Source organism: Myotis nattereri, assembly GCF_964212035.1.
Source record: "Myotis nattereri genome assembly, chromosome: 4".
Lineage (NCBI taxonomy): Eukaryota > Metazoa > Chordata > Mammalia > Chiroptera > Vespertilionidae > Myotis > Myotis nattereri.
In genome coordinates this window covers 29,948,250-29,969,754 of record NC_138079.1, presented here as the reverse complement: position 1 = coordinate 29,969,754, position 21,505 = coordinate 29,948,250, and the positions used below count along the sequence as shown (strand labels likewise).

The following is a 21,505-nucleotide window of genomic DNA, read 5'->3' as shown; positions in this document are numbered from 1 at the left end:
AGGCCGAGGGGCCCCACTGGTGCACGAATCTGTGCACTGGGCCTCTAGTTAGCTTATATTCACATTGGTCCTGAGTTTTAGCTACCCAGTCACATGCATATTTTCTAGAATTTCGAAAAACTTTAAGCTCAGTTTGAAAACCCCTGTGATATTACAGTGCACAGCATTTTGAATATGTCTCAATTGATGTGCCATACAGATGTTAGCACTGGTTTGCCAGATCATTCGAGAGGTCTTTGTGGGGGGTTGCTTAAATTAAACGATTTCTGGAATATGAATTGCTAGAGGCCAGCACAGAAAATATTAGACAGACTTAAATATCATTTAAATGATGGTACAGCTTAGAAAATAATTAAGACTGATAAGCAGGTTTGCAGATCATACACTATTATTAGCTCATTTTCTCAGCACAATCCAATCCTGTGTTTATTGTCATGTTCTGCAGCTTTCTAAGTTGTGGAGACTTCTAAATAGAACCTTCCTCTCACTCAGTATTTGCACTGTCATCTGTGGCAATTCTTCCCTCTGTATGTAATCATCCCCACTTCCCTCATCTGCATCTAGATATTTATCTAACAACATTGCCATTTTCTCATGACACCATCTCAGAAACTCAGGACAGGTGGCAATTCATCTTAACATATATGAGGCCTCTGAGGGTCTAGGGTTATTCTTGGCATCCTAACAGATCACCTATTGGTCTGAATAGGGCTTTAGAAGTGAAATTGTACTTTTCCTCATTTTCACAACATATAGCTGTGGGTTGCCATTTTATTTTATTAACACTTGTAAAGTGATAATACAATTAATGCTCTAGTCTCCCTAGGAATGAGCAACTAAACTGCAACCAATTTTTATTCAAATACTGAATTACTAAACTTTTCTGTGTAGCTATCCCTGGGTGAAGCATTGCAGGAAATATAATAAAAATCATAAAACAATGTTCTTGATTTCAAACGATGCATATTCTGTGAAATAACAGATCTCAGATCAAATGGTTAGTGGAAAAGACAGTATGTGAGCCCTAATTTGTGTCCTTATGGACTACAGGGGAAAGCATCTCACTGTCCACTTTAATAATGTACAAGGCTATGCTATCTTTCAAAAGATATGCATTTTTCCTTTTTTTGCATTTAAAATTCTTCAATAAGTTATATCTCCCCAAAGATCTACATCTGTCCTCTACATTTCTTTACCATGTGGTGTTGCCTTAATATTCTGAAATCTATCTCCCATTCATATTGACCCCTGAAAATCCATTCATTCAAGACTTGAAATAAATACATTCCACTTCCATAAAGTGGAAGGCATGTTGCCAGTTATTAGACAAAGTGCATAGTGGTTTTCATCTCCCAGCTTTTATCATTGTTGTGTTCTCTGTTCCCTCCTACTCACAGGCCTCTCCTTGACCAGCTCCTCTTATCACCCCTTAGCATACTGCATTTCCCCAAAGGATAGCCCCTCACCCTCTGTAGCACTTAAACGCTTTCTATAAATCTGCACTTTCTTATCCCGCTGTGTCTCACAATCATTAATTAATACATGTTCATCATTCGTAAATGAGCTTCAGATCTGTAGCACTTAATTGCATCCTGGAAATTGACACTTTTTTGTACTCATTAATTAGTACATACAGGTCTACAGTTGTTCTTATGGAAAATAATACAATAATTAATAAAGGATAATACAAGAATAAACTGTTTTGTGTACTCACAACTGTAAACCTATTTTTGCCCATTATTTATCATTAATTTCTTATATTAAGGGGTCCACTCTTCTTCATCCCAAAACAACTTCCTTTTTCCAATGGCTCTATTTCTCTGTTATTTTTATCCCACTTTCTTGGGTTTGAAACTTAAGACATTTAGTCATTCACTTACACATAATTAACACACTTATGACGTTTATAACACCATCTATGAGGCATTTACTAAACTATGGAAGCAGAGAGGAGTAGGAGAGTTTGCCATCCAGGGAAAGCCAGGCTAAAGGAGCAACTTTTGCATAACATGAGGCACCAGAAATCATGGCTCAGTTAAGGAATGACAGTCTGGTTGGTGTGAGTAGGGAACTGTGACGGAAGAGAAAGACTATTTGAATACAGTGTATGGGACCTAAAAGCCACAATAGTTTGTAGCTGGATTTGACATGGTCAAATTCTTACTTTCATTGCATTCTGATTGATCTATTGTTGAATGATTACATATCAGAGTTACTGTAGGGAAGTGGATCATGTTGAAATTCACAGAAAAAAAGGTTAAATATGAAGGAGGCCCAGGTGCAGGGAGTGGTGCTGGGATGAAGAGGCTGGTCCAGATGCAAAGGGCTTACAGAACGGGGTGTGTGTGTGTGTGTGTGTGTGTGTGTGTGTGTGTGTGTGTGTGTTGGGGCACTGCCAGTGGGGAAGGAGAATGAAAGGAAATGCTCTTGATGATTTTATATGTGTTGTTCTAGTTACGCTTCCCTATTAAGAAAACCCCTTAGAAATTTCAAATTCAAACAGTACCAGTGAAGGTTTGTGATTATCTCTTTGAATGGAATATTTTGGAGAACCTTTAAATGCTCTTTAAATTGAAATATAACCATTTAATTTATTGAGAAAGTGAGAAGGAAAATATCACTTCCTAATAGACAGGATGTCATCACCTTATTGTTTATAAATAGGCACTCATTACATAGCTGAGGCACAAGGAGAAAGTAAGATGCATGATGGTTATAATAGTAGTCATAGGTCCATTACATGCATATGCCACCCTTCACTTCTCCAAGTAGCTTCACATCTGCTCTCTCATTTGGCACTTTTCACAGTCCCATGGATAGGGACACTCGTTATGTCATTTTACAGATGAGAGATCTAAGGTCCTGAGAGCTTAACCTTTTTCAAAACATACAACAAACACTTTGATAGTTTCTAGGAGAACATTATTTTGATGAGGCCACTTAAGCAAAGTGCTATGCACTATTGCAGGAAAACTGCTGAGAAACAGAAGTACCTGTTGGCCAAATATATTGACAAAATTAGTTAGTCGTCACTGTGAACATTTGGTTTTCATTTATATTTTAAGAATAAAATAAGATAATAGCTCAGATTGGTCAGAGAAGTAATAAAGAAAATATGTGGCCAACTCTTGGAGATAGATTACACACACACACACACACACACACACACACACACACAGGACAAGGCTAAACTCAGCATCTAAAAATCCTATATAGCAGAGGAGAAGTTCCCATTAGCTTCTGCTCAGAAGATTGTCATATCATTTGCTAAATGTTTTCCCAACTGAGGGGTGTATTCATTGGCTGCATTTTTAATGAGTATCATTTTCTTACACATTTAGGCATTATTGATAGCACCTAATTTATGCCAGTGTATTGTTTGAGACACTATAGATCCATGAAAACAAGATAAAAGTTTTGTTTGGATCATGCATTTCTGTCTTTTGTTTTAAAAAAAATTATAGATAGAGAAGGAGGCTTACTCAGTCAATATAGAGATTTCTATATAAATCTCTATTTTCACTTACACATCAATCACTTTAAATATTTGCTTGTCAGTGTTAGATCCTTAGTGCATTGTTCTTAATGTCTTCTGTATTGTTTCTGAAGCCATATAAGAAAAATTAATCACACTGCTGGAACAATTATGTGATGTGTTTCTTGACACAAGATGTGCTGGGGAGTATTAAATCCTCCTCACTACATCCCTGCAATATGAGACATAAAGATGTGCTTCACAGATATGGCAAAAGAGAGCCTTCAAGAAAAACCAAGTCAGGAATAGCGAACATGGGGCTTTGAGGTCCTGGTCATGTGTGCTGAAGAAACATCCCCATGATCCCATCTGCTGATGGCCCTTTCTCTCAGGCGTTGTTTCCGTTTCCTTAAGGGTCTTGAGACTTCAGAGCTTTTCTTAACTAGATTGAAAAACTCATTTGCTGTCCCTGACTACTGCAGGTATGTCTAAACATATATAAGGCATTAGTTCCTACTTTCCTCTTATCGAACACAGACAAGTTAGAAGCAGAAAGAGAAAGAACAGCTTGCACCTCAGCACATGTGGGAGGCTGCACTGGGACCGGAAATCACTGACGCAGTTCAGTGAAGGACTTTGTCTCCTGGCAAATGTTATGAATGATCCCCAGACCATTGTGTCACTTCCACAGAGAACACGCCTGCCTGCAGATCTCATGTTTCCATGTCTCATATCCATGCCCGCGTTGAGACTTAGAGAAGTTCAAATTAAATGTGTTATTTCCACCATGGCCAGTTTTGTTTCTTTGGCTGTTTTTTTTTTTTTTAATTGTTTTTCGTTTTTGGTGGGGTTGTTTTGTTTTCAGAAAAATCAGAACATAAGCATTCTGATTTATATGTTACCTAAAGGTCCCTTGGGTGATTTTTTTAAGTACATTAAAATAAAATTTTCATCTAATCGTGGCTATTTTCAGTTGTGAATATATTTTTACAGAAGCTAAAAAGAAAGCAGTTGATAAAAAGACCTCTTACATTAAATCATGGAGGTGATTTCATGTATTGACTGCACGCTTTGAGGGTTATTTTTTATTATTATTTTTAATACTGTCTTTTCTTGGAAGCGATCTAACTGAAGTTTTGTAAAGATTGCTCAAGAGCTGTGCAGCTCAACATGATAGCCATTAGTCACAAGTGGCTTCTTAATTTAAATGAATTAACATGAAATAAAAGAAAAAAACAGTTCTTCAGTTGCACCAGCCACATTCAAGTGCTAAGTGGCCGCATGTGGCTAGAGGATAATGTATTGCATGACAGAGTGTTTCCATCATTGCAGAAATTTCTGTGGGCAGTGCTGTTTCAGAGTCTAGATCTAGAATATGTATGACTCTGTGGCTTCAGCATAGCTGAATCCAAGTGAGGGTGCAGAAAGCAGCATGAAGTGGTGGAAACTACAGTATTGTAAAGCCTGCATGTAAACCCAGCTCCACTGCACATTTCCATGCCTTAGGATTTCATGACTCAGTAAGTCTTTATCCAGGAGACTGAGCTGGGGTTACTAACTGCTCACTTTGTAAGTAAAGGATTCTAATAAGAAAATTTCCATCAACATACACAATCACTTTATAAGTAAAAAATAAAGGGTATATTCTCAGAATAAAAGAGTTTTCAAAAGAATTTAGCTTTTTTAAAACCTCGCTCCGTGGTCCCTGTTTGTTCTCTCTCTGGTGCAGACCAATGAACGTGCGGTTGGGCAACACCAGTCTCAGCATGGCATTGGAAACCAATGAACTCTACCACTGGCCAAGGGCACCACCAAGGAGACTGTAGCTCTCAGAGCCTAGTTCCTTATCTTAGCATCGGAATATGAGCATCTATTTAATGCAGAGCCATCAGAATGAAATACCGTGTATCGGTAGAGCTCAGTGACTGGTACATAGGAGGCATGCATATACGTATTGCACTCACACTCACTACTCTGTACTCTTTACTTGATCATGCGCTTCCTTTTAATCTACCACATGAGGATCTTTAAAACATTATTGTACTGGCTACTCATAAATCTTCTCCCCAGAAACCTATCCTGGAGACAAAGAGAACAGGGCCACTGAGGCTAAGAATGGGCCTGTGAAATAAGGTAAACAGTGAAAGAGCCTGGTCCTAGGACACAGAGTGAGGGCACTTGGGAATGCTTGCTGTGTATTCAGCCCTTTCCCCTCCTCCTTCCCCTCCATGGAAGGCAGCACTCAAAGCTCTGTGACAGTTACCAGTGACATCAACACTTCCAGAAGTCTACTGTGTTGGCTTTTAGTAAACAAAATAACTAAATATGTTTAGTGAGTGTATCTACACACATGTATAAGACATGTTTTTTTATTTAAATTTTATATTGTTGACACTATTTCAAATGTCCCCCATTTCCTTCCCACTTTGCCCACCTCCACCCAGCCCCCCAACCTTGGCCCTCACAACACTGTTGTCTGTGTCCGTGGGCTATGCACATGTTGTTTGGCTAATTCCTTTACCTTCCTTTGTCCAGCCCCCACCTCCACTCCCCTCTCCCCTGACATTTGTCTGTCTGTTCCATGTATCCATGCCTCTGGTTCTATTTTGTTCATCAGTTTATTTTGTTCATTAGATTCTTTTTGAAATTAGAAAATATTTTTATACATACTTTTGAAAACAATTTGTCTTTCAGGCCATCATATAACTGGCACGCTTGAGGGCACTTATGGACATCATAAACCTTCTCTAACAAAGCCTAAATCTTTAGGCTTTGTTAGAGAACAAGTAAAGAACAGATTATACTTTAGATTAGAGAATTTTTTGCTTATATTGCATTAATTCCGATTTCATTTCCTTTATCATCGGTGTATGTGATATGAGCACACGTGGGCCAAAATTCAGGGGTCTTGTTTTAGGGTTTTTGTTGGCCAATATCAGGCCAGTCTTTGATTTTTAAATTGTTAATAAGAAGTGAGCAAATTATTTAAATTTCAGAAGACTTAATAACTTCTAAGGTCATAGCTACTTCTAAAGTTATATGATTTTTTGGTTTTTAATTTTTTAAGACTTTCCTTTTTAGAGTAGATTTAGATTCATAGTACATTATGTTAGGTATTTGTTTATTTCAGGTCTGTACTTCAGTGAACAGGGGAGTGGAGACTGGTGAGTAGGTATGGCTAATCCGTGGGTGTTGTCAAATAGCTTAGGCACCTGGAAACATTTGTATGTACATATCAAAAATGAGAACCTACTTCTTTCCCTATAATTCTAAAAGGGGTAGATCAAGGGTGAATTAATAAATGGGTGATAGTTTTGCGTCTAAGGAAAGATAGACATCAGGATTTCAAAATACCAATTTTCCATATGTTTACCAATTCCCTAATCCTATTGACAAACTCAGAGGCGAACTTCTTTCTAATTTTATAGCAATAGGATGCAGCACAGAAGATCAAAAAGTGTTCGCAAGATTGGACTTAGAAAGTAAGCCTCAGCCCGCGGCTCCTCTTCAGCGCGCTGGTTCATAAGACCACGTGTCATGCTGAAATTTGGGATGCGTGATGTTCAGAGGCAGCAGCTACTTTGTGCCACTAATGCTCTTTGTATCACAGGCTTGGGGTTCTTTGCTCAGTAACGTGTAAACTTTCTGCTAATTAATTGCATCTCCTTTTCCTTCTGGTTTGGTGATGATAAAGCAGGGAAAGGTTTCTGGGTCCCAGTGAGGTCTCTGTAAGAGGGTTTGCTGTTGGATGTTCCTCCTTTTGTTTTTCCCAACGTTTCTGGCTTCTTCATGCAGAAAGAATCAGGATAGAAAAATAGAGTCGTAGGTGATATGCAAATAGGAGAAGGATGGCCAAAGGCAGAGGATCATTCTTGACTGCAGGGTCATTCCACTTTGGAAAAACAGAAAATTCAATAGCGCGCTGGAAGCCTTCTATGCCCCTACTTCCAGTGGTGCTGGCTCAGACTCACTCAGCAAGAAGTCGGCAAGAAAAGGACATAGTACGTAACCTGCCTTTTATTGAGAAATTTGCCACTGAAATGCTAGAAATAATCTCACTGTTACCAAAATGAGACCATTGATGTATTTGGCAAAGACAACTTCTGGGTAATTCAAGTTCTTCTTGCTGAGCGTAGGGGAGAAGCAGCACCCCTCAAACCCAGGCTGGAGGAGGTGACATGGGAACCAGGGCAGGTTCAATAGGATACAATTAAAATATGCTTATATTTGTTTTCTTCCATATCAAAATAATATATATTTTACATGCATTATTGTACTTGTGACAGAGGACCTGATAAGACATCTTAATATTAAGGTGCAGACTCAGGCAAAGATTTTAAAATTATATATTCAGTACATATTCAAAGATAATGTAAGCATTACATAATTTTGAAAAGAAAGGGATTATAGTATATAACCTGCCCTTTAATGAGAATATTTGTCACTGAAATGCTAGAAATAATTTTACTGTTACTAAAATGAGACAATCAAGTAATTTCTGGGTAATTCAAAAGAGTAAAATATCTTCATCATTAAAATTATAACTGTCTCTGTACTTTGACAGAGAAAGAAAGCAAGACTGATAAATTATTTTAAATATTATATATTCTAAATACATCTATAGTGCTGGGGAATGAAATACAACCAAAGACAGAAATAAGTGTTTTAAAAGACATTCACACCCTTTGGGCTTGGAGTGATTCAAACCAATGTTATTCATGTAAAAAATTAGAAAACTTATTTCCAGAGATTAATCCCCATGGGTGATGTGCCTTGGTCAAGATGACTTAGTTCTTAGACAATAAACCTTGCAGTCAAGCAATTGCAAAGAATAAAATGGAAGAAAACAGTGTACCTTGGGAAAATATCTAGATTTCATGTTATCTTAGTTTGGGCTATCTGAATAAACTCTACAAAGAACAGGTGCCCCTCAAAAAATGTTAATTCTGCAACTAAGGGGGTGCAAAATAACACGGTTTCCTTTAAATTGTGTTCCAACCTTTTTCTGCTTTTAACTTTCCCACACTCTGAATTTCAGGATCTCTGTGTAATTTGATGACGATCATAACAACTGGTCCAATTATTGGTAATGAGCCGTTTACTGACGTCACCCGCACGCTGAAGCGGACTTCCTGAGCGCTGTTGTAGGTCACTCAGGACCTTCTCCCAGTTCATGAGTGACTGAACGGTTCGGCTGCAGGGCTCTAAGTCAGGGTCATGTCCAGCTTTCTGTGTCGAGTAACTGCCTTCACTTTGGATTAAAGAGCTTCAGCGAGCCAGGTCAAGAACTGTCCCATGGAGATTTTGGAAATCCTTCTCACAAATTATCATGCTAAGCAATACCACAAAAGGGCTCTGGGCCCTGGTTTCACACTTCCCTCCGAGTTGCACAACTTTCCTTGCCTTTCCCTGTCCCTCTGGGACACGTCAGGCTGACACCTTGCTCTTGCATCCCAGGCACAGTGTGGCGGGGGTTGCTGCAGCAACAGCACACACGGGGTAACATTCCCCCGTAATTACAGCGGCTGGGACGTGAGTCAGTTGAAAAGTTGCACTGGGTTTTTATTAGGGTATGATGCAGTCCCGTGTCATCTACAGTTCCCAGCCCATCCAAGACTCACACACCATGATGCGGAACACGCAAGGCTCATCCCCTTCACATGGTAGATGGACCAGGGGCCTCTCACCAAAGCCACTGCCGCTGCTAGCTCCTTCCACAGCACCCTTTCCTGGTATCCACAGGGAGGGGCCAAGAGCAAAACTCAGGCCCCGCTGCTTGAACTCTGTTTCTCCTAATGCGTATCCTGTGTGCTTATTTAATAAGCAACAGTGACCTTGGCTGATGGTCAAGAAGCTCCCCTTCTCACCCAGGAAACTGAACAATGGTTAGCGTCCCAGGAGACATGCTTTCATCCCAGTGGCTGGGAAGAGCTTGTGCTGAAGAGTAAGGATGGAATGACTGTAATTCTCTATGGGAATTTAGGAGAGTGGACCTTACCATTGGACATTGATCAAAAGTGGCCAAAGAGTTAGTCGATAACCTCTAACACTGGATTTGCTTTATTTTCCAGACACGGAGATGACTTGATTGTGACTCCATTTGCTCAGGTAAGCACAGTTTGGTGCATGGGCAGGTTTCTCATGGGAAATTTAATTTGGGGGATTAGTTCTGGTTCCTCATTTTCAATCAAACACAAGTACAAATACAAATTCTATGGTTCATTCAAGTAATTCGAAGGCAGTTCTAGAAAATGTGACCTTGGCCATATTGGTCCGTTTCCTATAAACCCATACACCTGAAGAGTTCTTGGCCATATTGGTCTGTTTCCTATAAACCCATACACCTGAAGAGTTCTTTGCTCCCAATCACAGATTCCCTAAGTGACATTTAAATGGGACCATGCTTTCTTAACAGACAGAGCACTAGGAGCAGAAGGCCATATCATGGATTAAATTACATTCAGTATAATTAGGTACATGATCAGTGCTTGACATTGAATATTCCAATTCAGCCTCATGCTTTATGTGCTCCTTTTTTTACATGTCATTTGTACAAAGATTTAACTGAATGATGTATTTGTATTTCTTTGTTCCTTTTAAATATACACATCATGAAAATACTTTAACCACGTGACATAAATACTAGAAGGTGATAAAATGATCTAAAGCAGCGGTTCTCAACCTGTGGGTCGCGACCCCTTTGGAGGTCGAACGACCCTTTCACAGGGGTCGCCTAAGATCATCCTGCATATCAGATATTTACATTATGATTCATAACAGTAGCAACATTACAGTTATGAAGTAGCAACGAAAATAATTTTATGGTTGGATCACAACATGAGGAACTGTATTTAAAGGGCCGAAGGTTGAGAACCACTGATCTAAAGCATTTTGAAATATATATAAAATGGTTGATGACCAGATATTTTTTTTTACATAGACCAGTGCTCCTCAACCATAGCTACACATTAGAATCACCTAGAAAGCTTTTATTCTAGGCTGCATCCCTGATCAATTGAATTCAAAAATCTGGGCCCAGTATTTTTCCAGAAAAAGATGAGAGCCTCTGCTGTAGGCAGACTTAGGACAGAATGGAGTAAAACTGATTTAACTTGGGGCGTGAGACAGGTTTCAAGCCAACGCGGACTGTTAACAAGAAATGTTAAATATTGGAATATGGGTAATCCAGAGAGATTATAAAAAAATAATCATGTCAGACTAGCTCTAGTGCCTTGGGCAACTAATTAAACTTCTCTAAGACTTCTTTTTTCCAGTTGGTAAAATTGGAGGGAAATGCTGTATAATGATAAGCCCGCGTTCAAACCCCATCTCCTCCTCCTGCTAAATGAATGGCCTTGGGCCAGTCACTGAATTCTTCCAAGCGGGGTTTCCTCCTAAATGACAGTGCCAAGAGCACCCACCTCATGGGGTTGTTAAGAGATTGAAATAATACCAGGCTTGTAAAGTAGCATCATTTCTATAAAACAAAATGCTTAATGAATGTTTAGTGTTGTCGGTAAGGGCTTTTTCACTTATAAAATGTCACACTAGGTGTTGTTTTAAAAAATGATTAATGACAATGTTTGGATAGTAGAATTATGTATAATTCTTTCACTTTTTCAAGTTTTCTGAAATTTTTAATGGTTATAATTTAGATGAAACATTTAATGAATCCATAAATAATACAACTGTATAATAGTAATTTTTTTAAATTAATGAAGGCAGTTAAAAGTACAATAAAACCACCACCCTTTTCAGATAGTTCGTGTCTTGTTTGCTTAAGGTTTCACTGGATATCATAAATTATTTCTAGTAACTATATTTCTATGTTCAAAATAATGTATGCTCACATGTTTTAATCATGTTTTGTGATAGCAAAATTATTGAAAATTAAATATTTTTAATTGCTTATTAATGAGAACCCATAATTTTTTCTAAGAGCTGAGAACTGAGTGAAAACATAATCAGGCAAAATATATAAATAACCATCACCAAATATAGAAACAATCTCCCAACCTGAGATTACTCAGGTAGCTATTCTTGCTTCTAACTAAAATCTCTAGATATTGTTATAAGAAGAATATAGCTAAATATATGAAAAAATGAAAAAATATTTTGCACATGATACCTTCTTGCTTCAAGTAGTATTTATTAATTTCTAATATATATATATTAATAAATTTGACTTGGTCTTTATCATTAGTGCTCTTAAATTCTAAGGAAATCTCCTCTTTTAAATAATCAGATTTTTCGTATAGTGTACCTCTATAATTTCTAAAAAACTAGTAGAATTTCAGTACACTGAGAAATATATATGTGTGTAAAATACCACTTAGTCTGTGCTAGTAAACTGTTTAAATAAATATGTGTACTTAACACCCTCAGAAATTAGAACTTTAAAGATAAACCAACTTGGTAATATATAGGCATATCTGATGCCCGAAAGGAATCCGGAGTGCATTTAGAAGAGTTTGCTTATGATTAGCTTGATGACTCATATCACCTTGAAGAAGGTGGGCATTGCCCCAAAGGCTGCAGACTCTTTTTAAGTGGTTTCCACATAGTTTTCGCAAATGGAATTTTCTAGGATATGTGGTCTATAAAGTTCCAGTAGAATTTTTTTTTTTTTAAAAAAAGCATGTTAAAAACCCTGACCAATTTCACCACTAATAGAGCATCTTTGGGAAACCAGATAAGAAAGAAGGGTTAGTAGCAGTCTTATCTTAAGCCCTATTAGGCACAACCACCTTATTTTGTGGACCTACCCAATAACTCCTCAAATTTTCAATACAAGATAGAATAGTCACCATTGAATGCTAAATATTATTATGCTTAAAAATATAAGATGTTTATGTCACTTGAGGTGATACCATTATTATTCAGCCTAATATACCACAGTGCTTTTGCCAATGGACAGAAGACAGTTGATGTTAGGCAAGTCTCTCAGAGACATGTTCAAATAGACCAAAGAATTCTCCGCTTTCCCCAGCATGCTTTGGGGTTTGGAATGTCATCCTAAATTTTTCTACCTTCAAAATAATCTATTTTTGCATAGAGACTATAGAAAAGATAGATAAGCAAAAGGAAGAAAAGAAAATTTCCTGTAATTCCAAACACCAAAATAGCTAGTATTGACATTTTTTTTTATATATATCTCTTTAGGCTTATTTTTCTGTGCATATTTTCTTTACCATAATTCTTTTTGTTGTTATTTGTTTGTTAACCGTTACCCAAGGATACTTTTCCCATTGCTTTTCAGAGAAAGAGTGGAAGGGAGGGAGGAAGGAAGGGGGAGAAAAAGAGAGAGAGAGATCAATGTGAGAGAGACACATGGATCAGTAGCCTCCCACAGGAGCCCCAATTGAGGTATGTGTCCTTGACCAGGAATCGAACGGAGACCCTTCAGTGCATGGGCTAATGCTCCAACCACTGGACCACCCACCAGGGCTTTACCCTAAGTCTTTAAAATGAGCCTCCCACTATCTAACATGGACAAAGGTCTTCTCCCAAACCCATTTCATCTTCTGTTGTTCTTTAGAACTCATTTCTTCTATGCCTGAGTGTGTCTCCAAAACACAAAAGGATCCCTCCATTTTTCCTCCAGTTGTGGTTTCCTGTGATGCTAAGAGAATAAACTATTAAATTATAGGAGAATTTAGGAAGTCATGCAAGGATATATCCCATGTTCATGGACAGGGCTGAAGCCCAAATCATCTTGAATGGATATCATCGTCAGAAAGGATCCTACAGTAACCCTCCCCTGTCCACAACACTGCCAGGGTTAGAAATTCTTGCTGGTGTGTTTAAACTATACTCTCTTCCACTCTAAATTTATTATGTTATTCCCTTGTAAGCTCAGCATCCTCTTTATCTTCAGAAGAAGTGACAGCTTTAAACATTGGGTTTATTTCTATTTCGAAATATTCTCCTATGTTCATGCTAAAATCTTTGGTGTGGGGATTTCCTTAGGCACGAAGGCTAAATATTGAGAAGAATCCCAAAGCCACGCCATGTCCTACCACTTGGCAACTGGCATCTTTCTCCCAAGAGTGCAGGAACAATTTGACCAAAGTCCTTGCAGGGGCAAGGAAGCACAACACTGATAAAATGCAGGAAACCCTACTTTGTAGTCAGCTGCCTCTGGACCCACCAGTCCCATTATTCGTTATGTCTACCTTGTAAAACTCGAAGTCAACTGGAATTCTCATCTGGAAGTTAAAAAGAAGTGGTAGCCCAGCTGACAAGGCTCGGTGGCTGAGTGTTGACTTATAAGTTAGGAGGTCACAGTTCGATTCCCAGTCAGAGCACATCCCCGGTTGCTGCTTGATCCCCAGTGTAGGGTGTGCAGGAGGTAACTGATCAAGGATTCTCTCTCATCATTGATGTTTCTCGCTCTCCCTTTCCCTTCCTCTCTAAAATCAGTCAAACTATTTTAGAAAAAAAAAAGCAAGTGGTATCTTTGATCAAAGAAAAGACAGAAAATACCCAAATATGATCTTGGATCCTGGCTAGACCCTCACATCATGCAAACTAAGGAGATATGACTGATTTCAAAATCCAGGGTAGGAACAACTGAGTCATTTTACCTTTACTCTAACCAAAATAAAGCAGCTCAGATAATTTTATTAAAATGTAGTAGTTGTCAGCCCTATGGAAGATTACTCTTCCATTGGTCACAGAACATTGCCAATGTTTTTAATGCCCCTGCATGATCCCTGTTTCACGGAGCAGCAGCCATGGCCTCATCACAGTCCCCCACGCGCTAACTCCACCAGGCTCACCCTGCCAGGCTGTGAAAGAAGATAATTATCACATTTCAGTTGCTTCTATCTGTTAGTTTTTCTGTATCCTTCATTTAAAAATAAAATCGCAGCTAGCATCTTCTAGGAATCTATAAATCAATATTTGTTGACATACAAAAACAGCAATTTTGTATGGTTTGACCAGCACATAATTTGGAAAGAGGTTTTATTTTCTATCAAAATGACCTTTCTATCTTATAAATAATCATAATTTGACTCCAGTTTTGTTTTTTTCCTGGAGGTCAAGGCAAGGTATTCTACCTCCCACTTCCCCCAAGGCCAGTGGCAACACATGGTCTGTGTTTTAGCGCCATCTATTGGTATAAAGAGTAGTTGGAATGAAAAACACAATTCTCAAAAATCATTTCTTTGTTATTTTTTTAGGCAGGATTTTTTGTAACATTGTTGCTGTATCTTTAAAAAAAAGAAAAGGAAAATAAATTTCTGAATATTTTCAATAAATTATTGTTACACAAGTATACATTTCTTTTAGGCTGTTATGTTCAGTTGTTTAACTTTTTAATGAAGCCCACATTTCCTGCTGTTTTCAGTGAATGTTCAGAAGTACCTAAGAAAACCTGAGTTGCATAAATAACATTTAAACCCTTTCCTGGGCTAGTACATGATCCATCTTTATGTTTAAGTTTCCCATAACACTACTATAATTTCTTTCCCAAAGTGTGTATATTTCTCACCATTGCCAGTATATTTTTTACCTTGACTTATTACACTTTTGCTTGGATGGACGGAAGAGAAAGAAATAACCTTAATTTTTTAGCCATTAAGCTGTGTGAGAGAAAGCCTTAGGGACTTTTTTGGTTAACCAGTATTCGGAGCATTGAAGCTCTGACAGCAGTTCATAAGGAGCTGAATTCAAGGGGAATGAGACCTGCCCCAGAACAGAAGCAAAAACTAATTGGACCCTAACTCAGTGTCTTGAGTCAAACTGTTTCTAGTTCTCCCCTACAGCCTAGAGTAGCAGATGCCTCACTTTTTGGTTCTGCAATGCAAATGAGATTATACAAGACCAAAATAGTGGCCCTGGCTGGTTTGCTCAGTTGTTAGAATCTCGGCCTGCAGACCAAAGGGTCATGGGTTCGATTCCTGGTCAAGGGCACATACCTGGGTTTCAGGGTTTGATCCCCTCCCTGGTTGGAGCAGAGGCAACCTATCAACATCTCTCTCTCACACCTCTCTCTCTCTCTCTCTCTCTCTCTCTCTCTCTCACACACACACACACATCTCTCTCTCTCTCTCTCTCTCTCTCTCTCTCTCTCTCTCTCTCTCCCTCTCCCTCCCTCCCTCCTTCCCTTCCACACTCTATAAAAAAAAAAGGAAAAATATCTTTGGGTGAGGACTAACAACAACAAAAAAGATTAACACAGTGCATTTGCATTTGCGATGGGGATACCTAGAGTCAAAGATTTAAGATTTGTCTGGGATTTTTCTTTTCACTTCTGCCAGTATTATGTGTCATCGTGTGGAAGATAAGAGTAATATAAAATTTATAGAATATTATTTGTCCTTCCACAAAAACAATGACCTAGTACTTGCACACGTAGGGGACGATGTATTTACAAGGCTATTTTCTGCAGCAATGTTTGCAAAGGAAAAATTTAGGAAACAGCCTAAAAGCCAAGTAGTCTAGGGGACAGACAGCGGAATGTCTAGAGGAGGCACTGAGAGGGAAATGTCTTTGTCCACCTTTTATTTTGACATATACATAAGAGAGAACATACGTAGAGATTATCTAAAAATATAAAGAATAATACCAAAAATCAACACTTTAAGAAATAGAACAGTCCCAATATTAACGTCCTGGAGTACTCTTCCCCAATTTCATCTTCCTGCCTCCTCTCAGAAATAACAATAATTTTGAATTTTGTCTTTGTTATTGAGAGGAAGACATTTTACTTTTTGCCCTTTTCTGTTTAAATTCTGCATCACCTGAAGATATAAATCGTACAAAAATAAATACATTAAATTTAAAACCAAAACAAAGTAATGTAATGTAATATAGTTGTTATGACAGAGTCAAAAGCCTTTATACCAAAAGCCAATTGTAGAATATCTTATGTGACAATATTTTCTTTCAAATGAGCATAGGACATGAATTACCTGTGGTATAATTTCTATTTACCCAGCTGTCAAATATAGTGCACTTAGTATAATTTATTAGATTAAAATTCTCAGAATTCTGAGGTTAAAGTTTTGCCTAGAGAAAGGATTGATTAAGGAGTGGAATAATCTTATTTAAAGTGTTTTATGAATGTATTTGATATTCCATTCTTAAAGCATAAATTAAGCCTGCATGATTTAGTGGCAGGGGATGATTTATTGGCTTCATTTCTGCATCATTCAAGATTTCATGCCTAATGAAAGTCATCATTCGGTCCGCTGTCAGCGGGAGGCTATTTGAATGCGCTGTCACAGGCAGCATGACCTTTCCGTGCTGAGAGTTGTTTACATGTGATAATGAGCCAGGTTTTTCCAGTGACTGAGTTAATCGTGGTTGGCACCTTAGGAAGCACCATTAACTCCTTTGGGGGCTGGTGCTGAAGGTCACTGTCCCAGGGCATAAACAGCACCCCGTGACCTCCACAAATTCATGCCAACTTCAAAAAATATCTCATTTTTTAGGATTTCTTAGAAAGCATTCAGACTGACTTTTGTTTAGGTCCAGGCCAAACGGGAAGAAAAAAATCTGAAAACAATTCTGGAAACCTTGGAGCAATTATAAATTTACTTTATTTTTTTTTTTATAAATTTACTTTAATATAAGTACAATCTACACTAATAAAAGAGAAAAATGGTAATTGGCGTACAGCGATACCTTTTTCATTGGCTAATCAGGGCTATATGCAAATTAACTGCCAACTAAGATTGGCAGTTAACTGCCAACAAGATGGCGGCTAATTTGCATATTTAGGCACAATGCAGGGAGGCGAAAGGGAAAGCAGGAAGAAGCCCCCTGCCACTGACAGTGATCAGAAACCCAGGGGGGAGCTAAGAGCTGGGGGGCAGGGCAAAGGCGACCCTGGGGCCGCCTTTGCCCTGCCCCCCAGCCATGATGGGAGAATCAGGCGCCTTTGCCGCCCTGGCCAGTGATAGCAGGAAGTAGCGGTGGAGCCAGTGATGGGAGCTGGGCACGGTCGAAGCTGGCAGTCCCAGGAGCTAGGGGTCCCTTGCCTGGGCCTAAAGCGAAGCCCACGATCGCGGCGCCCCCCGCTGCCACTGCAGGTCCCCGCTGCCTGGGCCGGACGCCTAGGCCAGAGGCGTTAGGCCTGGGCAGGGGCGGAGCCTGCAACCACGGGGAGCTGGGGGTCCCCTGCCCAGGCCTGACACCTCTGCCGGAGGCCTCAGGCCTGGTCAAGGGGCCGATCCGGTGATCGGTGATCGGAGGGTGATGAGGGTCAACTCCTCTGGCTGAGGCATCAGGCCTGGGTGGGGGGGCGGAGCCGGGGATTGGGGGGATATGATGGTCCCCTTGCCCAGGCCTGAAGCCTGGGTCAGAGGCGTCAGGCTTGGGCGGGGGGTGGAGCAAGTGATCAGAGGGAGATGGGGGTCCCCTGCCCAGGCATGATTCCTGGGCCAGAGGCCTCAGGCCTGGGCGGGGGCCAGAGCCAGTGATCGGGGGGAGATGGGGGTCCCCTGTCCAAGCCTGACACCTCTGGCGGAGGCGTCAGGCCTGGGCAAGGGGCCGATCAGGCGATCGGAGGGTGATGGGGGTCAACGCCTGAGGGCTCCCAGTATGTGAGAGGGGGCAGGCTGGGCTGAGGGACACTCCCCCCCCCCCCTGACACCCAGTGCACAAATTTCATGCACCGGGCCCCTAGTATTTATATAAATTAGACATATTATATTTGTATAAATTATATATATATTATCAATTTATATTATCAATCACAGGCATTTGTAATTCCCTGTGCTCAGACCAAATCATTAATCAAATGGAATGTTGCTAAAATGAGTGAATATTCACGGAGTACTTCCCTTTGCCAGGCATTGTTCTTGGCACCTAACTTGTCATTCCATATCATCTTCACAACATTTTGAGATAGATACTGTATTACTATTCCAGTTTATAGATGAGGACACTGAGCTACAGAGAAATTATGTGACTTTTCTAAGTTCACACATTGGAAACATAGCAGACTCCGCTGTCTGAGCTGTTATGTAGTACCTAACAGGATATTTGTAATCTGTGTTTTAGATCATTGAACATTCTGGTTGTCACCCAGATTATCTATACAGTGGTCGGCAAACTCATTAGTCAACAGAGCCAAATATCAACAGCACAACGATTGAAATTTCTTTTGAGAGCCAAATTTTTTAAACTTAAACTATATAGGTAGGTACATTGTTATTAACTTAATTAGGGTACTCCTAAGGCTTAGGAAGAGCCACACTCAAGGGGCCAAAGAGCCGCATGTGGCTCGAGAGCCGCCGTTTGCCGACCACGGATCCTATAATCTCACCTAATATGAGTTTCACCCTGGAGAAAACTTGCCCATTCTAGGAGAAAGTAAGGAGCTCTTGTAACTTTTCTAAGTCTCACTTCTAATTCTTTTCCACTTTCTAGTTTCACTGAATTTCAAGAAAAAATTCTGAGATAGTGGAACCCATTGGTCCTGCCTTTGGTTGTGGATATGTTGTGCATTTATTAAACAAAATTTTATTGAGTGTCTTCTGTGGGCCAGGCGCTGTGCACATAACATGGTGGTCTGATTTTATGTGAGCAAAGCCTCCCTGAATACCTTATAATTCATGATTCAAATAATCTTAACAAAGAAAATAATTTCTGTTTACTAGCTAGACTAGCCATGTAGCAAAGGTGAAAAAAACATTTTTAAATTCACTTAGTTGTTGACTTTGAAACTATGACATCCTTGGTGAGTTTCTGAAGAGAATTGGAGGGTAATCTTTTTAAATTTTACCTCTAAAGTGAGACTCTAGTCATATTTTCTATTACACGGTTTCAAATTTACATAAAAATGCAATCATGCTATATGCATTTCGCTTGGGATATTGTGTTGGTGGCCGTGGACACTGCTGCGACTGTCCCCATGTTCACAGACCACGAGGAGAAGTAGCTGGAAAATCCTTTCTGTCTGGCCTCTTAGGTTTCACAGACTCATGTAAACTTTACTAAGTACATGGAGATTCTTTACTAATATAACATGAAACTAAGTTTCAAGCAATATCAAGTTTTCACTTAACAAACCATTTTGCTAAATTGCCAAACCATTTTAAATTGCATGAAAGATGGCCCTACTTCAAGAAGTTTAAAGGATCTTTTTCTTCTTTTATCTTAGGTCTTGGCCAGCCTGCGAACTGTACGGAACAACTTTGCTGCATTAACTAATATGCAAGATCGAGCACCTAGCAAGTAAGTCACCCTTTGCTTTCCGTCCTTCACCCTGAACTTGTATACAGTGTTGTTTCTCAGTTTCATTGAACTCGAGGCAATATATTAGATTTCTCTGAGTCCTTGCCTTGTTGTCCAGCCATTTACACTAAGTCATATGATGCCCTGTTAATTTTCTATAAATACTTTGTAGTGACGGTTATAATATCAGAACTGAAGCAATATGTCAAATAAATATGGTGATTCCACCTGTCAGAAATCACCTGGCAAAATCAGTCCTCCACCCAGTTATTTACACTCAGGGTAACTTTATAGTTTTGGCTTGCTTCATAAATTAACCACGGACAAATCATCTCATCAAGCCTAATGTCAATCCAAAGTCATCCTCCTAATTCTAAGTCAGTGATTACTGAGGGAAGCATCGTAGTATAGCAAACATCGTTGATTTTTCTGCCACCTGTTACCAACCCTCAGATCAGCCACATCATGAAGCAATTAATAGAATTGTAATTTCTGTGATAACAGGGGAAGCATTTGAAAAAAAGGAAGCTGAGATAGGAAATGATTATGTGTGTGTGGGGGGGTCTAATATTGAAATATTTAAAAAGAGAAAATTAATTTTCTAAGATTAAATAGAAAACTGGTTAATTATTCAAATAGCCATTATTTTGACAATCTATTACTAATAATAAAATGTTATTAAAATATCAACTCTAATCAATTGCCAGGAAAAAAAAACATTTCTTTAAATCAATATTAGGAGAACAATAAGTAGAAATTTGTTTGGAATTATTTATCTAAGTGTATAAGATTTCATAGTAGCTACTACTTCTTAAAAAGCACAAAAATCTGAACTTTGCATCCCATAATAATAAAATTGACCTCCCAAATTCACATTTTTCATGGTTTTGTTTGTTGTTGTTTCTTTTAAAGAAAAGCTCTAGCTATTGTGCACCCATTTCCTTTGGTATAAAAAGGTTTCTTAGAAATCAGTATAAATGCTTCAATCCAAATAATTGCATGGAACTAAGAAGCTTCAGCTGACGGTCCTATTTTCTAGGTAATGAATTTGCGTAGCCCTGTTCCCTCGGCCCGAACATTTTTTCTTGCTTCCTTCTCCCTGTCTTCATCCACTGGGCTAATTGTAACTCATTCTTTAGGTCACAGCTGAAGTATGATTTCTTTTGGGGCATCCTCCCCACACTGGCTCCAAACTGAGTGATACGCCTTTCCGTCTCTGTGTGAGCGTGTCCTGTACCCACCTCCTATGTCAGCTCCTATGTCTCTGTGCTCAAGTCATCTGCTTGCTTGTCTAAACTCGGTGATCTGAGAATGCCAGTCTCCGGTCGCAGGGGTTGTGGTGGCTCACACTTGTATTCCCTGTGCCTGGCCCAGTGCCCGGCGCGGTGTGGTGACTCTGCATGAGCTTGTGGTCGGGAAGAACGAGGCGGTGACGCCGTACCTGGGACCTGACCTTGTGCTCGGAGGTATTTAGTCATGGCCACAGGTCTTCTGTGCCCCATGGCCACACACAATCTGCTGACTCCAAGGAACCCTTGGGGCTTTGGCATTCGGCAGCTCAGCCACCTCCTCTTCGGAAAGCCTGAGCCCTGCAGGAGGAATGGGTTACTGGTATCTCTCCCAATCCTTTTCCGTCTTAAGTTTTATCCAGGAAATTGTTTTAAGTGGTAAACAAGAAACTTTATAACTCCTGTTACACTTCCTTCAGATGTGGTCACTTGGGTACCAGCATCTAAACCTGTGGGAGGCAAACAGTTGATCAGACAGAATGAAGGGATCAGCCTGGCCTTGTGTATCCAAGGAGGGGACCCGAGTTCCATTCTATGCAGGACACAAGTT

General features: G+C 39.5%; 1 protein-coding gene across 2 annotated transcripts in view; it reads left to right on the top strand.

The window, feature by feature from the left end:
• Positions 1-21,505, top strand: part of LOC308518423 (3',5'-cyclic-AMP phosphodiesterase 4D) — a 505,639-nt gene that overhangs the window by 309,634 nt on the left and 174,500 nt on the right. For both annotated transcript variants that reach the window (XM_081090153.1, XM_081090152.1), the window contains exons 3-4: positions 9,547-9,583; positions 19,593-19,666. In XM_081090153.1, the coding sequence (XP_080946279.1) occupies positions 9,547-9,583; positions 19,593-19,666 (111 nt within the window). The remainder of the gene's footprint in view (positions 1-9,546; positions 9,584-19,592; positions 19,667-21,505) is intronic.